Consider the following 17,667-nt stretch of genomic DNA (forward strand, 5'->3'; position numbering starts at 1 on the left):
AGACCATGTGACTGACAGTGAAACCCCCCAAAAGTGACACAAAATCAGGGGAAGGTGGAGGACCACATATTGTATTTGTGTTGTATTGATTGTGTTTACATGAAATGTCCAGAACAGGCAAATCTATAGAGATAGAAAGTAGATCAGTGGTTGCCTAGGGATGGGGATGGCTGGGGGGAATGGGGAAATGGGGAGAAATGGGAGGAGATGCTGAAGATATGAGGTTTACTTATGGGTGATAAAAATGTTCTGCAATTGACTGTGGTAATGAATACACAACTCTGTACCCATTGATTTTTTTCACATTAAATGCATGAATTGTATGATATGTGAAGTATATCTTAATAAAGCTCTTACAGAAGGGAAGACAGATTAAGGGATATATGAACTCAATCACAATATGTGGACCTTATTTGGATTCTGACTCAAATAAATAAGCTGCAAAAACAAAATAAAACATATTTATGAAACAGTTGGAAAAACTTGAGACCGAGTGAAACAGCATTGAAATATATTTTGGGCCATTGGTTTTATTGATCTAATTCTTCAAGTAATGAAGAACAATGGTACATGAGAGAGATTGTTTTGTAAAGTGGTTCATTTCCATATGCCATAATCACATTGAGATTAAAATCTCCTTAAATATGGGTAAAAATATATTAAAATCTGTAAAATTCCCACATGCAAACATTCTTTACATAGTTCTTATCTGAACACCCACACATCTGTCATACAGATTAAAAGGTCACGATGTTTTCTATCTAAGAAGGTTTTCAAGATGGGATGTTCTTGTAGAGTCAAGTGTATTACATCAGAAGTTATGTCTCACCGCTTAAATTTCCTACATATAAATATGTTCTAAATGTACTTTTTAAAAGTATTGAATATTTTTGTGAGTAAAAAAGTGTGCAAATTTAGCCAGTAGTCAAAAGTAAGGAATGGGCATTTATTTTAAGCACATTAGAATGTGTTATATTAGTCAACAGATGCTCATCTGATTGCCTTCTCCTAAGGGAGCAAATATAACTGAATTACCATTTATTAGTCTCTATGAAAGTAAAATCCACTCTACAATAAAGAATCCTGTCAAAAGACAACAGTAAAATGCTTTCTTCTTTTTCGTCATCTTTTAAATTTGTATTTACAGATGTTAAGTGGCAATTTGCAATAGTTAAAAACAAAATAAAACTATAGAATGTTTAACTTCCTGAGGACTGTTCAAACCAGAACAAAATCTCTCTTACCATCCTGTTGATCCGTACAAAGTCTTCAGGCTTTTTTGCCCAAGGGGGAAGATCGACGTCGTTTACCACTACATCATCTTCTCTGACTCCGAGATTATACCCATTACTGTTGACGAACATCTCTGGTAAGTAGTAGAACTCTGGAATCAGTTCCTGCCAGGAATGAAAAGGTAGCACATCAAATCAGTTTAGAAAAATCAGTTGAATAAAACTATTAACATAACTTATTAACTACAAATGAAATTAAGCAACTTTTTGAAAAACCGATATTTTATTACTCAATTCTATTCTTCATTTAATTTTCTTTATTTAAAAGTCTAAGAAGAGAAGACAAAACATTTCTCTTGAACAATTTGCTTGATAATTTATGTTTATAATATACAACGTTTTTAAATGTTGCCAATTTTTAATCATATCCCGCCACAAACTAATGAAGAGAAATGGGTATGCAAGTTAAGAATAGTTCACAATGGCATTAGTAAACAAAGATGTAAAGCTATATCAAGAAGTCTATGACTTAAAAATCTTTTCTGAATATTATTAATAAACAAAATTTTAAAAGTTCTTGCCACTATTTGTTTAAAAATCACATAATATTTTCTACTTTTCTTTTTGACTACACTGACAATTACAATACATAATTTTTATAAAGAAATTCATAATTTAATTTTTGACTTGACAAAATTATTTTTATACCTAACACCGAACAGAATAAAGAGATGATATGCAACATAATAATCAGTTTTAAATATTTAATACATGCCACTGAAATGGTAGATTCTTAATAACTTGGATGCGAAGACAACTTGTGATACCTGTATATAAGAATGGCATAAACAACTGGATTCAGGGCAAACTTGGGTTTGATGCTTGATGTTTAATATTAGTTTATGTTACTTGAGAATAAATGTGATATAGAAATGAACTGACTTTAAGATCCTAAAAGTTTTTATCTGTTGTTTTTTTTTTTAAAAAGTAACTGGGAGAAAATGAAAAACGAAACAAACCACTGTAGTTTTTATGTATACCGTCCTTCTTCAAACATCAAGATGAGGGTTAAACTAACTCTAAATTACACTGTGAAAAGCATAAGGACATTTATTTGTGTAATACGATCAATATTGATTGCGCGGTACCTGAAATTCGAATCTCAATGCGGTCTTCCCTAGGGATGCATAAAAAAAATTAAAGCCACCAGAAACTATGGTCTTCAAATATATTGGATCCTAACTTCATAAGAAAAGCATATACAAAAGCTTCCTCTTCACTAAAACCAATATATCTATTATAGCATAAACGGATGTTTATCGTAGTAATGCTCTGTGTGCATCTGATCATTAACCATGGGTATGATGATAATTGTAAACCATAAGAAAAATTTAAAAATGTTCATTTTCTCCAGCATATTTATGTGAGTGTGGGGAGAAGGAGAACCAGCAGCAGCAAGAACAGCAGGGAAGAGAGTAGGGCAACAGCTAGGTGTGGACAGTAAGGGGACATACTGTGGGACTTTATCAGGGAGGGCTCATCTGCAATAGAGCTGCCAGGGTCAGCAAGAAGGAGGTGAGTAAATAAAGCTGTGGGCCCGGGCGTGCTTGCACAGAGAGGCAGATGTGTGTTAACAATAAACCATGTGCAAGATATCAAGGCCACAATGAATTGTGTGGGAAACGGGAATTCCAATGCAATTAATATAAATTAATGTAAATTTTCAATGACTCAAACGTGAAAGGGGAAATGGAGAAGGGGCTGAAAGAAAAACTAGAAGGTAAACAAACATGTTCATTTGCCAATAATGAAGCAGCTCAACTGAAGAATAAGACAGGGTCTAAGGTGCGTCAGCAATATTCTACCAGCAATGATCACAACGAGCTTGATTTCCCGGCTGGGGAAACATGGCGGTGTACATCAGTCACTGCGGGAGCGATTTGGTAAACGTGTATGATCACTGATTAGAAGGCAGAAGTAAGGAATCACTGCTGTTCTCATATATCTGAACTCAATCAGAAATGCATAATTATTTTACAATTTCAATGTATTAACCTAAGACATACAGTTTTCTTCTGCTCTTATTCTTTCTCATATTTTAGAAAACATGGGAAATGCATAAAAGGTGCAGAGAAGGCAAAGACCACTGCTATTTGCACATTACCTATTCTTTATGTGACAGTGAGTACCAATAACATCCCATAGGGTTCAAAAGGGGGAAAGGAATGTGAGCTCACGCAGTAGCTTGGGTTGAGGGTGATTTATATGTAATAGATTCACAGAAGTCAGCGATTTCCTTTCTACCTTTCATCAGTTATTTGTATTCACGTTTGATCTCTAAAACTAGACTATATCAGCTTCCTTGAGGACAGAGAGGGATATATATCCACATGAATACAGCAACACAGACTTAGTTTTGATTTAAACAGCCCAAAGAGTCTCAACTTATATTCCACCATCTTAACACTCTATAATATTTTTCATTTTCTCCTTTGGCATAGGGTCATATAAAATACATGGTTATTATTAACCTATTGACCATTATAATTTGATTTCACTGAATGCCATTAAATTAGATTCACAAAGGCACAAGAAACAGGATTTCATATTAATAAGAGTTTGGGAAAAAGCCTATTATTGAGCCTTACTTTGTGAGGTTTATATTTTGTTGAATCCCTCATAGCTCTTGGTACTATATACTTTGCATGCAGCAGGTCCTCATTAAATATTAAACTATTGAATATATCAGATAAGTTTATTTTAATATCACTAGAAATCTTCTGGGGAATTTGCAGATGCTTGGAAGAATGCCTCAAGAGAGGGAAACAGCCAATGAAGAACTTGATTGAATAAAAGAAAATTAATGAACCCTCAAATGAAATCTGTACCTTTTGAGGGGAAATTTTGCAGTTTAAAAAATATTATCTTGCTTATTCTCGTTATGTTTTAAAGGTACAAAAGTGTAAAAGAGTTCAATTTGAATATAGAAAAAGTTACTTGTAAAGGTGCCAGCAGAATTTTTCCCAAACAGCAGTAGTGGCAGAAGCAAGGTTCGTTTCATTTTAATTTAAGCACTCTAGAGAAGAGGGCACTAAAAGCTGGCCTCCACCAAAGGGAACAATGTGAGGCCAAGAAAGATCTGCCCTGATGATTATGTAAAATGGCAAGAAGAAGAGTACTCCAGTAGGAACGTTCAAGAAGGCTCTGATTGTGACCAGTCACAGGAAGAGGTAGTGTTACCAGGGCCTTCAGGACAACCCCATGTAAGCAAGGACAGTTCTTCTAGCCCCATCTCATCTGGCTGACCAGATTGTGGTCATAAATTAGGGTGCTAATTAATATGCTGGTATAAGCTATTAGAGGCTTGATGTTTGAAGGGATGAAGAAACTCTCCCAGGTTTTTAATAGTGGAAACAATCACTAAACAGACATTTTAAAAGCAGATATGAAGAAATTCCTGAAGCATGGCTTATTTGCAAGGCCCTAAGAGGTTTCCAAACACCAGAGTTATCAGTGACTAAAGCAGTCTAAACCTGAAGTCTTGAGTTGGGGACAGTTCAGGGTTTTCTGAAGGGGAAGGAAGAGACTAAAATCACAGAAAGTCTAGGCAGAAGTAGCTGAGGCAGCAGAAGGGGCTGCAAATTTTTGTGCCACAGTTCTATGGTTTTTAAATCTTGTTTCAGATAGCAATTTTTATTCAAACTTAGCGTGTAAATGTAGAACATAAGTCTATAATTTATATTCACATTTATATTATCTAAAAGATTAGCTTGCAAATTCAATGCAATCCCCATCAAGTTCCAATGGCATTTTTCTCAGAAATGGAAAAAACTATCCAGACATTTATATGGAATAACAAAAGACCATGCATAGCCAAAGCATTTCTGAGCAAAAAAAAAAATAAATAAATAAAATAAAATAAATAAAGCTGGAGGCATAACACTACCTGACTTTAAACTATATACAAAGCTATAATAACCAAAACAGCATGGTACTGGCATAAAAACAGACACAGTGATCAATGGAATAGAATAGAGAATCCAGAAATCAACCCACACACCTATAGCCATCTGATCTTTGACAAAGGCACCAAGCTTATACACTGGGGAAGAGACTGCCTCTTCAGCAAATGGTGCTGGGATAACTGGATATCAATATGCAGGAGAATGAAACTAGACCCATACCTTTCACCATATACTAAAATCAACTCAAAATGGATTAAGGATTTAAATATACACCCTGAAACAATAAAACTTCTTAAAGAAAACGTAGGAGAAACACTTTAGGAATGAGGATTGGGCACAGACTTCATGAATACAACCCCAAAAGCACAGGTAGCCAAAGGAAAAAATAAACAAATGGGATTATATCAAACAAAAAAGCTTCTGTACAGCAAAAGAAATGAATAACAGAGTTAAAGGACAACCAACAGAGTGGGAGAAAATATTTGCAAAATATACATCTGACAAAGGATTAATATTCAGAATATACAAGGAACTGAAACAACTTTACAACAAAAAAACAAGTAACCCAATTAAAAAATGGGCAAAAGAGCTAAATAGGCATTTCTCAAAGGAAGATATATGATGGCCAACAGACATATGAAAAAATGCTCAACATCACTCAGCATTTGGGAAATGCAAATCAAAACCACACTGAGATACCATCTCACCCCAGTTAGGATGGCTAATATCTAAGAGACTGTGAACGATAAATGCTGGCAAGGTTGCGGAGAAAAAGGAACTCTCATACACTGCTGGTGGGACTGCAAAATGGTGCAGCCTCTATGGAAAATGGTATGGAGATTCCTTAAACAATTGCAGATAGATCTGCCATATGACCCAGCTATCCCACTGCTGGGAATATACCCAGAGGAATGGAAACCATCAAGTCGAAGGGACACCTGTTCCCCAATGTTTGTTGCAGTACTCTTTACAGTAGTAGCTAAGAGTTGGAACCAGTCCAAATGTCCATCATCAGATGAGCAGATATGGAAAATGTTGTCGGGCCTTAAAAACTAATGCTACCTTGCCGAGCCCGTGGTGCACTTGGGAGAGTGCGGCACTGGGAGTACAGTGAAAAACTAATGCTACCTTAAGTGACATTACAAGTGGCGCCATTATGGGCCCACAAGGGCGTATTAATGTGGCAGCCCAAGACCGCGCCAGGAGGAAGTAGGGTGGGGGTGTCTGCGGGAACCTTGCCTTAGCCCTTATTGGCCAAATACGTGCTTCCGCGCTCAAGGTTGCAATAGCTAGGCATTGAGACAGGATGCATGCTCTCTTGACCTTTAGGCTGATAAGTTTATGCAAAAAAACCTCCCTTCCCCCTTTGCCTTTAAAAGCAAGTGCTTGTGTGATAATAAACGGAACTGCTCGACAGAACCCCCGCCGAGTCTGAGTGTCCTTTAACCGGGCTGGTTTGGGGTGGCGGTTGTGCTCACCTCTCTTCCCCAGTCTCCTTCCAAAGGGGACAGAAGGGAAAGAGGAATCCCGGGCCATTTGCTCGCCCAGCGAAAGGAACGAGGCTAGGGCTGTTCGGGTCGGCCGGCGGTGGACCCGACAAAATGTGATATATCTACACAATGGAATACTACTCAGCTGTAAAAACGAATGAAATACTGCCATTTGCAACAACATGGATGGACCTTGAGAGAATTATATTAAGTGAAACGAGTCAGGCACAGAAAGAGAAATATCACATGTTCTCACTTATTTGCTGGAGCTAGAAATAAATAAATAAATACACAAATAAACTGCAGGGGGAGGGAAGAAGACACAACAATCACAATTCCTTTAAGTTGACAGGATAAGTGAACAGATATGAGGTTGTTGGGAGGGAGGGGGGAGAGGGAAGAGGGAGGAAAGTTTCGGAAATGGGCCACAATAATCAACCACATTGTATATTGACAAAAGAAAAAAACAAAAATACCCCCAAAGAGTAAGAGAGTTTCATCTCTGAGATTATGTGCGATGGTGATGTGTGAGGACATAGCAATCACTCTGCCTGTGCTCCAAGACCAGGAGTCAACTTAAATGTGACCTCTGGTCGCCACAGCTGGCAAGAGTGGTTGAGTCTCGCCACGTCCTGACACTGTTCTATGTGCTTTACATGTATTTTCTTAATCTTCATAAAACCTTCATGAGGTAGATGTTCTCACTGTTCCCACTTTATAGACATGAACAGTGAGGCAAAGAGGGGGAGTAATCTAGTAATGGTGACACTGCAAACAGGAGCTGAGGCCAGGATTCAAATCTAGACATTTTAAATCCAGGGTCCCTTCTTTTACATTCTCTATTCTGCCTTTTAAAGTAGCAATCCACTCATTCTATATGACTTTGTTCTGTTTTAATTTTCTGACAGCAATTATTATTTTCCTTTTTTATTTACTTATGCTTGCACATCTCACTATAATGACAATCCCATGACAGCAGGGACTTGTCTATCTTGTTCACTTGTCACCACTCACTTGCTAAGAATGTGCATGACATATAATACATACTCCATAAATATTTGTGAAATTAAAAATGAATCAAGTATTACTATATGTTTACTATATCCTGAACTTCAGGCATGAAATATTGATAAAAATATTGAAAGCCCTGATTTTCAAACCGCATTTATTAAAGCAGATGAAACTCCTGGCTACCAGTTAGTTGAAGATAAGGGGGAGGCTGGGCAGGCAGCAGCTTTGGGATTGTCCCTGCTTCTACCAGGGAAGTGCTGCATTATGTGCATCAAGATCAAATAGATCTGAGTTTTAGTCCGGACTTCTTGCTAGCTTGGGCATGTTTTGGAAAAAAAAAAAAATCAGCTTCTTGATATGCCAATTGGTGATGATGACAGCAATAAACTCATAAGGGAGATGCAAGGATTAAATGAAGTACTGTGTATAAAACAGCACATTCCATCGCTCTACATAAAATATATTTTAGAAGCTATTCGCTCTATCAGTTATTTTAGGATGCAGATTAAAAATATTACTGCTGAGGTTACCCAGTTCCAAACTGCATCCTGTAAGTCAGTAAAAAATCTCTGTCATTTTGGATGTTTGTGTTTGGATGAATAGCTATGTAGACAATTCAGATGATTCAAGTGTTTTTATCAAATATATGGACTAACTTATATGTTACCTAGGTTAATCAGACATATTTTTATAAGTTATTTGCATAATCAGATTGAACAGAATGGTATAAACCAAATTGGAACTTGCAATTTTTTAAAACTGGTAACTTGCTTTCTTGATTTCTCCTTCTGCATGTTCACTATTGGAGAAAAGAAATGCTACTGATTTTTGTGTGTTGATTTTGTATCCTGCTACTGTGCTGAAATCATTTATCAATTCCAGCAGTTTTTTTGTAGAGGTTTTAAGCTTGCCCATTTACAATAGCTACCAAAAAAATAAAATACTTAGGAATTGAGTTAACCAAAGAGGTGAAAAATCTCTATAATGAGAATTACAAGCCACTGCTGAGAGAAATTAGAGAGGATACAAGAAGATGGAAAGATATCCCATGCTCTTGGATTGGAAGAATCAACATAGTGAAAATGTCCATACTACCCAAAGTGATATACAAATTCAATGCAATCCCCATCAAAATTCCGAAGACATTTTTCTCAGAAATGGAAAAAACTATCCAGTCATTTATATGGAACAATAAAAGACCACGCATAGCCAAAGCAATGCTGAGCAAAAAAAATAAAGCTGGAGGCATAACACTACCGGACTTTAAGCTATACTACAAAGCTATAATAACCAAAACAGTATGGTACTGGCATAAAAACAGACACACTGACCAATGGAATAGAATAGAGAATCCAGAAATCAACCCACACACTTACTGCCATCTGATCTTTGACAAAGGCACCAAGCCTATTCACTGGGGAAGGGACTGCCTCTTCAGCAAATGGTGCTGGGATAACTGGATATCCATATGCAGGAGAATGAAACTAGATCCATACCTCTCACTGTATACTAAAATCAACTCAAAATGGATTAAGGATTTAAATATACACCCTGAAACAATAAAACTTCTTAAAGAAAACATAGGAGAAACACTTCAGGAAATAGGACTGGGCACAGACTTCATGAACACGACCCAAAAAGCACGGGCAACCAAAGGAAAAATAAACAAATGGGATTATATCAAACTAAAAAGCTTCTGCACAGCAAAAGAAACAATTAACAGAGTTAAAAGACAACCAACAGAGTGGGAGAAAATATTTGCAAAATATACATCTGACAAAGGATTAATATCCAGAATATATAAGGAACTCAAACAACTTTACAAGAAGAAAACAAGCAACCCAATTAAAAAATGGGCAAAAGAGCTAAGTAGGCATTTCTCTAAGGAAGATATACAAATGGCCAACAGACATATGAAAAAATGCTCAACATCACTCAGCATTTGGGAAATGCAAATCAAAACCACACTGAGATACCACCTAACCCCAGTTAGGATGGCTAAAATCCAAAAGACTCTGAACGATAAATGCTGGCGAGGTTGCGGAGAAAAAGGAACTCTCATACATTGTTGGTGGGACTGCAAAATGGTGCAGCCTCTATGGAAAATGGTATGGAGATTCCTCAAACAACTGCAAATAGATCTACCATACGACCCAGCTATCCCACTGTTGGGAATATACCCAGAGGAATGGAAATCATCAAGTCGAAGGTATACCTGTTCCCCAATGTTCATCGCAGCACTCTTTACAATAGCCAAGAGTTGGAACCAGCCCAAATGTCCATCATCAGATGAGTGGATACGGAAAATGTGGTACATCTACACAATGGAATACTACTCAGCTATAAAAACGAATGAAATACTGCCATTTGCAACAACATGGATGGACCTCGAGAGAATTATATTAAGTGAAACAAGTCAGGCACAGAAAGAGAAATAGAAATACCACATGTTCTCACTTATTGGTGGGAGGTAAAAATTAATATATAAATTCACACACACACACACACACACACACACACACACACACACACACACAAAACCGGGGGGGGGGGGAGAAGATATAACAACCACAATTACTTGAAGTTGATACGACAAGCAAACAGAAAGGACATTGTTGGGGGGGAGGGGGGAGGGAGAAGGGAGGGAGGTTTTGGTGATGGGAAGCAATAATCAGCCACAATGTATATCAAGAAAATAAAATTTAAAAAAAAAAAAATTGGTAACTTGCAGAGTTTTCTCACAGTTGGCTATAACACTCCCTTCCATCCCACGAGCCCTGTGGCATTTCACTTTACCACTCCTCCCATAAAGACGCAGTCTGTTTCCCCTCTCTGAACATGGGCTGGCTTGTTTCCACACAGAATGAGAAGCAAGACACTTGGAGGCCTTGGAGCTTCAGTTTTCGTCCTCTTAGAAGCCAGCTACTACACAGAATAATGTGGCTACCTTGCTAGAGAAATCGTGTGAGACGGACCTTCCTAGACTGTCACTATCTGTTGCAGCCACCTGAGGAGACACAAGACATGTGAGCAGAGCCACTTTGGTTCTCAGGCCCAGCCAAGCCGTCCCAGCTGTCACCATGAGGCACAGGGATGAACTGTCCTTGTTGAGCCTTAACTCTGACTATAATTGCCAACAAATAGTTGCTGTTGTTCTATGCCTGTAAGTATTGGGGTGATTAGTTACACAGCAGTAAATAACTGAAACAGAAATGAAAGCCTTGAAGTGGAGTACTGAAGAAATAAAAACATAGGACCTGGCTTTGGGATGAGGCAGCAAGCCGAACCTGGAAGGGTGGAGAGGAGATTGTCCCTGGGGTCTGAAGATCAGCAAGGAAGTTGTTACTGGAAGCAGGAGACAAGAAACCTGTTATGCAGTGTTTAAAACCTAACAAGATTGTCTCCTGCAATAATTTCAAAGACAGAAAAAGTATGTAGTGAACTTGTGCTTCTGGCTAGAGAGGTTTCCAGGCAGAATTCTTAGAGTAACCAGTGGTTTCTTTTAATGGTGTACAGATAAGGTATTGCAAGAGAAGACATGAGCTAGGGAAGAAACTTCAGTTTTAAAGCAGAATTTTGAAAAATATAAGGGCCTAGGACAATCTCTTCACATGGAAAAAATTCTCAAAATAATAGGTTGAGGACAAGATCAATTCCAAGGTGCTGCAAATAAAACATAGCCACAGGGTAAGGCTCAAATCAAGGGTGTGGTTGTAAAACACCTTTATAAGAGCTCAGCAAAATTTAAGGTAGTATTTTATAGACCTGCTCAGCTACACAAAGGGATTTGCTCAATTAAAGAGATTTTAACAACCTTAAGGGCATTATAAACAACATCCTAATTCACAGCCCGAAGCAGAGAGGATCCTGTCTCAAAAGGATTTGTGAATATGAGTTTTTTCTAATAGTGAACTATAATCTGATACACAGAAAGGCCACAAATTTTTTAAGGTGCGGTACCAATTTGGTCAGAAGAGGCCTTGGCCCCACCTTTCTGTGATCAGGAAGCACTCAGAGAAAGCTACTCAGCTGTAAACAAGGGCTATTTCTTTCTTTTTTCTCTTTTTGGTGGCTGACTGGTACAGGGATCTAAGCCTCGACCTTGGTGTTATCAGCACCACACTCAAACCAACTGAGTAACCAGCCAGCCTAGGGGCTATTTCAAATGCAAAAGAATGATTTTGAGGGCAAAGCCAAGGTCCCAGAGGACTTAACTAAGCCACGGAGAACAATGAATTAGAGGCTATGCCCAGATAGTGGAACTGGGCCCTACCCATGGAAAGTCCCTGCCCCTGCAATCCAAGCAACTGGCAACATGTGCCTGGCTGGATTTCAGAATCGCAATGAACCAGTGACTGTTACATACCTTCCACAGTCTCCCCTTTTTGAACCAAGCGTCTACTGAGGTTTACCTGTTTCTGTCTTGCCTACGTATGCTGAGTGTTCATGGGACAGAAAACTTGCATTCTTAGTTCCCAGGTCTCTGAATTAGGAATTGCTGTGCTTTATCTGTATCTCGACCTGATGCAGATCACAAGACACTATATTTTGAGACTGATACAAAAATATTGGGATGACACTTGTGGGGAACGAGTTGAGTACATTCTACATGGAGAAGGAATGTGAATTGTGACCGGAGAGAGGACTATGGTAGATTATTTCCAAAGATGGCCACAACAATCCCTGTAACCTCCATGTCCTTTCGAGATGTGACTTTGCTGCTCATGTCACCAGGAGGTAGAATGGTGTCTATTGCTTAATCTGGGCTTGGCCCCGTGACTTGCTTTGACCAATAGAATGCTGTGGAGGTAACACTATGTGACTTCTGAGACTGGGAAGTAAATGGCCTTTTAGTTCCCATTTTTTTATCCTCTTGGTAACCAGCCACCATGAAAAAAGTATGGCGATCTTTCCAGAATGACCAAGTAAAGACAGCACTAGCCAGCCCTCAGCTATTCTAGCCATCCTTGCTAAAGTGCCATGTGAGTGGAGTCATTCTGAATCCCCCAGACCCACATGGGCCACTCCAGCTGATCCCACACGGATCAGAGACAAGCTATACCTGCTGAGTCCTGCTCCAACTGTAGAACAGTGAGGAAATAAATCGTTATTATTATTTGTTTAAGCTATTAAGTTCTGGGGTGTTTTTAATGACTAAAGTATAACTTGACTGGTCAATTACTCCAAAATAGTTGAAGTGGCTGGATATGATTATATGATCATGTAGAACTGAAGCAGCAATACCAACCACTGGATAAAGCACTGGAAATAACTGAATGAACTCAGTGCTAGTTCTGGCTTCCTCTTTATTTGCCTAAGTGTGAACTTAGGCAAGTCACTTAATATCTGTGAACCTCCTTTAAACTATAAGGTAATGATACCTTATAGGACTGTTTTGAGGACTGTACCAAATAACCAGCAAAAGAGCATGTTTGAGAACTAAGTATTATTAAAAAGAATGGGTTCTACTATTAAAACTAGTAAGTGTGCTCCTGCGTTAGACACTCGCTAGCCTATTTAAGACAACTGCTGTTCTGCTTACTGTCTTCCCATTGACAGATTTCTGTTAATCAGCTTCTCTTTAAGGAACAAGTCCAAGTAGTTTAATATTTTCTAAATGAAAAACAGTGCAGAAAGACAACAAATATTATTAAGGAAATGGCAAAATGAATATTACAACAGGCATTTTGTGACTGTAAATGTGATTTCTAGTTTATTTTAACAGCTATACTAAACCCCCACGGTACAGTTAATGGTATTATATGTATTCTGTCAAAAATAAGAAAATATCCTCAAACACAATTTCTAATTTATAAGCTTATGACAAGTTCAAGCTGCTGAGAAATTGGACTTGAAAGTATGTCTTAGAATGATAGAAGACCACTATTAACACTATCATAATTGTATACCTATTGCATCAAATCTGACATTTTGGTTTAATATATTTTTGCTGAGAGAGCATACCATTTTATGGCTTCCTAGTGAAATCAAATCCAACCCAGACGTTTTCACTTTTCTAATATAATTCACTGCAAGGTTTTAAAGCTGCCAACTCTTTTCTTCCTTTTCTTCAAAAGATTGATGCCCTGGCATTCATTAATTCCACAAGAGCTCATAATGGGTCAATGAGTCAGTGGTGAGCGCCTCCATTAACTGTATTAATTTAAACTATGTCACCTTAATGACATTTTGTCATAGCTACCTTCTCTGACATCTACATAGCTATTCAAAAAGTAATATAACAACTTCTGAAGGCATTAAGGAAAATTAGTGTAAGAATTTCAGTAAGTTGAATGTCATTGTTACCAAGACTACGCTAGGGGAGAGAAATAAAAGAAAATAAATAAAGCAAAAACTAACTGGTCTGACTCAACTCCACAGACCTCTCTCTCCTGAGAGGTCACTTCAGCAGCACTCTTCCTTCCCAGCTTGCATTCATTAGTACAGGAAGAGGCTGACGTTAATAGAGAGAGACAGAATAAAACCATCCACTGCATTCTAGTTCTCTCTTATGTGATTCTCTAAGTTAGTAGATATTTCAGAGATACTTTTCTTCTCCGAAAATGGAAACACATTTCCTGAAAAATATATCAAATGCTGTATTTTAACAGCTTAGCAATAGAAATCAAAAGCTTAAGTTTTAACAGTTAGTAAAATGATTTCTACTCTTAGAAATATATTCCTCCCTGCTAAATTGGGTATTCTTTTAGAAGGGGAAAAATACAGTCACCTCATGGTATCTGCAGGGGATTGGTTCCAGGATCTCTGCTGATACCAAAATTCTCGGATGCTCAACTCCCTGATATAGAATGGCGTAGTATTTGCATATTACCTACCCACATCCTCTCATCTACTTTAAATCATCTCTAAATTACTTATAATATGTAAAACAATGCAAACGCTATGCAAATAGCTGTTATATTGTATTTTTCAATTTGTATTTTTTATTGTTGTATTATTATAATTTTTTTTCAAATAATGTATTTTCTATCCACAGTTGGTTGAATCATGAATACAGAGAACCAACTGTATTTAATCATGAATTTAGAAAATTCTCAAATTACCAATAGTTATTACCAAAAACATTTAACTTTTCTCTAATATTCTGGTCATGAGGATCCCAAATTCTGATTCTGTAAAGGGAAAGATGGATATATTTGGCTATTCCCCCAAACACAACTGAAACATAACAAAACTGAAAGACTGAGAAACCATACTTGAAACACAACTTGCTGCAATTTCAAAGATCTTTTTCAAATTAATAAGAAAACACATATGACCCAACTGAAAAATGGGCAAAAGAGATGAGTCAGTTCACAGGTCAATAAAAATGCTCAACTTCATTCAAATTAATGCAAACCAAAACAAAGACAACTCCATTTTTCACTTACCAGATTTGCAAAAGTTCCACTGTTTGTTACAATAGTGATGATGAGGGAATGGGGAAGGAGGTGCCTTTGTTCACTGCTGAGGGAGCAAATTGTCATCTTTGGGGATGATAATTTGGCAATATCTTAAAAAATTAAAGATGTAAGTAGCCTTTAAACTACCAGTCCCATTAACAGGGATTACCCTTTACATACTACACAAAGTTCATCAAGCTGTCTATGCATGGGTACTCAATGCAGCCTTGTGTTTAAAAGTAACAGCCAGCGAGAAAGACAAACTCTCCATCAACAGGAGAGTGTATAAATAGATTACTGTATAAGTATACTGTGCACAGCCTTTAAAAAGAAAGGGGTAGGTCTACATGGCAAAGTATTCAAGCCATATTATCATATGATATGGGAGGTGGTCGTGGTTGGAGAGAACTGAAAATGAGTGATCTGTGTCATGTCAAGCTGGGAAATGAGCTTCACATTAATTAAGTCTTGGGGGGGAAAAGGTACATGTTTTTGTTCAGTCTGGCTACTTGAGGATATAACCAAAAAATCCCCATGTTGCTGATAGCCACACTGGCTTCATCCCTGAGATGTGACCTCAGGAGCCCAAGGAACACAATTATTGACGAAACGTAAACGTTTCTGAAATAGTTCAGAAAGGAAAACTGCTGGGAGAATTTAGAGGAAAAAGCCTGGCTGGTCATCAGAGACTGTAACTTGGTGAGATATCTGGTGGTCTAAAGCATCAATGAGGTTCTCAGGATAGAAAGTAAAGTCTAAAACTGTATCTACATACACAAACTAGAATGACTAACCCCTGTGTATGTGTGTGGGCATGGGAGCATGGATCTTTGAATTAAGTTGAAAAACCAATATTCTTTTTTGTGATAATGTCAAGTAATAGTCAGCAGGCACTTCAATTGAAATACTTAGATATAATATGGATATGGCTCTGACTTAAGATACTAATAATCCTAAATATAATAAGAAGTCTTCATTACAGATAGGAATATTTTATTAACATAAAATATTTAAGTGCTTTTTATGAACATTGTGCTAATTCTAGATACTATTGTTCAATGAGAGGCTATGGACTACCAGTTTTTGTATTAATTCTCAAAATGCTGTTAAATAAGAAACAGAATCCTTCCGTTACTTCATTGGTAGCAAATCAGTTTAAATGATGGATTATGGGTATTTGAGAGTTTAATTCCTCAGTAAAGTTATATATAAGACAGTTAGGAGACAAATGTGGGCCTTCAGAGTTTAATATAGAAAAGATACATGTTAAATTATCTTACTTTTTTCCAGATGTGAATATGTTGTACGTATAAATTAATATTCATTTATGTGAACTTTGATAGCAACAAATAAAATACTCAGATATACTATACTCTACTGAGCTTCATTTCCTTTGTCTTCTGCTTTGGAAAAGAACTAAACAAAACTTGTATTAATCCAATTTTCTTATAGTTCAGTAACACTGTAATTGTCTTTCATACATGTTTAGTAATAGGGAAGCATAAATACGTAAATGACGATTTTGACTTTAACTCACTGCACTTCGTTGGATTAAATGACCCTAAATGGAATGATACCATAACATTTTTATAATGAGTGACAGTGATGGGAAAAAATTTGCCTTGAAGAAAAAGGGCTTCAAATAAGAAACACATTTACCTATGCAGTAACCTGATCATGTAACGTTATTAGGAAAAAAATAAGAAAAATGAAAAAACAAACACATTTTATTGTTTTGAATACAATCTTTTTCTTTTTTAAACCAGAGCCCTATAAATGAATAACAAATCTTTGTATTTAACAATAGGTAAGTAGTACCAACTGTAGAATTACTCTGCTCTCGGCTGTTCCTGGATATTGTGCGTGTGCTGGTTTAATCTAACGTGTATTGTTACGTAGCATCCCCAGGCACAGGCAAGTAAAAGCTTAGCCTGTACAGAAAGCCTACATTTTAAATGGGTCTTGTCATTAATGCTTTATTAATTGCCCCAGGCTACGCAAACCCAAAGCTGGGCAAGCTATAACAATATGACACATTAAGGTCAAATCCAATTCCTGCTGTGTTTTATGGAATGGGCCAAATATTGAGTTAACAGCAGGAAAGGCAATTTATGGGCTTTTCTTTCCATCTACTGATTATTCGATCTAAATTAGATAGAATTTTTTTGAAATAACAAAAACACCTTAACTGAGTAATATAAAAGAATATAAAAGAATCCTGAATCATTTTCTGTGATGCTCAAAATTATTTTAAGGTTAGATATATCACATAATTTTAATACGATGAAACAAAGCTGCAATATAAAATGTCCTTACATCCTCTTAAATTTAAAAAATCAAAATTTTAACATATTTTGAAATTCAATTAATATCAACAAATAAAAGAGCCTACCTTTACATCAGAAGTATCTCTCTGACTAGTCCTCCAAGACCTTGCAACTGACGAGAAGGTTCGATCTGGATGGTCAAACTTTCCATCATTTGCATTGAGGAAGAAGGTTGTGAAAGGTTCCTAAACAAAAAACAGAATCAGGAACTTGATCATTCTAAACACAAGTGCCCTTGT

General features: G+C 37.1%; 1 protein-coding gene across 1 annotated transcript in view; it reads right to left on the bottom strand.

The window, feature by feature from the left end:
• The window catches only part of NBEA (neurobeachin), a 657,479-nt gene that overhangs the window by 57,342 nt on the left and 582,470 nt on the right, over nucleotides 1-17,667 (bottom strand). Inside the window, exons 46-47 of the mRNA XM_063101747.1 lie at nucleotides 17,494-17,613; nucleotides 1,245-1,397 (exon numbers count right to left, since the gene is read on the bottom strand). Coding sequence (XP_062957817.1) covers nucleotides 1,245-1,397; nucleotides 17,494-17,613 — 273 coding nt within the window. The remainder of the gene's footprint in view (nucleotides 1-1,244; nucleotides 1,398-17,493; nucleotides 17,614-17,667) is intronic.

This window comes from Cynocephalus volans, chromosome 7, assembly GCF_027409185.1.
Source record: "Cynocephalus volans isolate mCynVol1 chromosome 7, mCynVol1.pri, whole genome shotgun sequence".
Classification (NCBI taxonomy): Eukaryota; Metazoa; Chordata; class Mammalia; order Dermoptera; family Cynocephalidae; genus Cynocephalus; species Cynocephalus volans.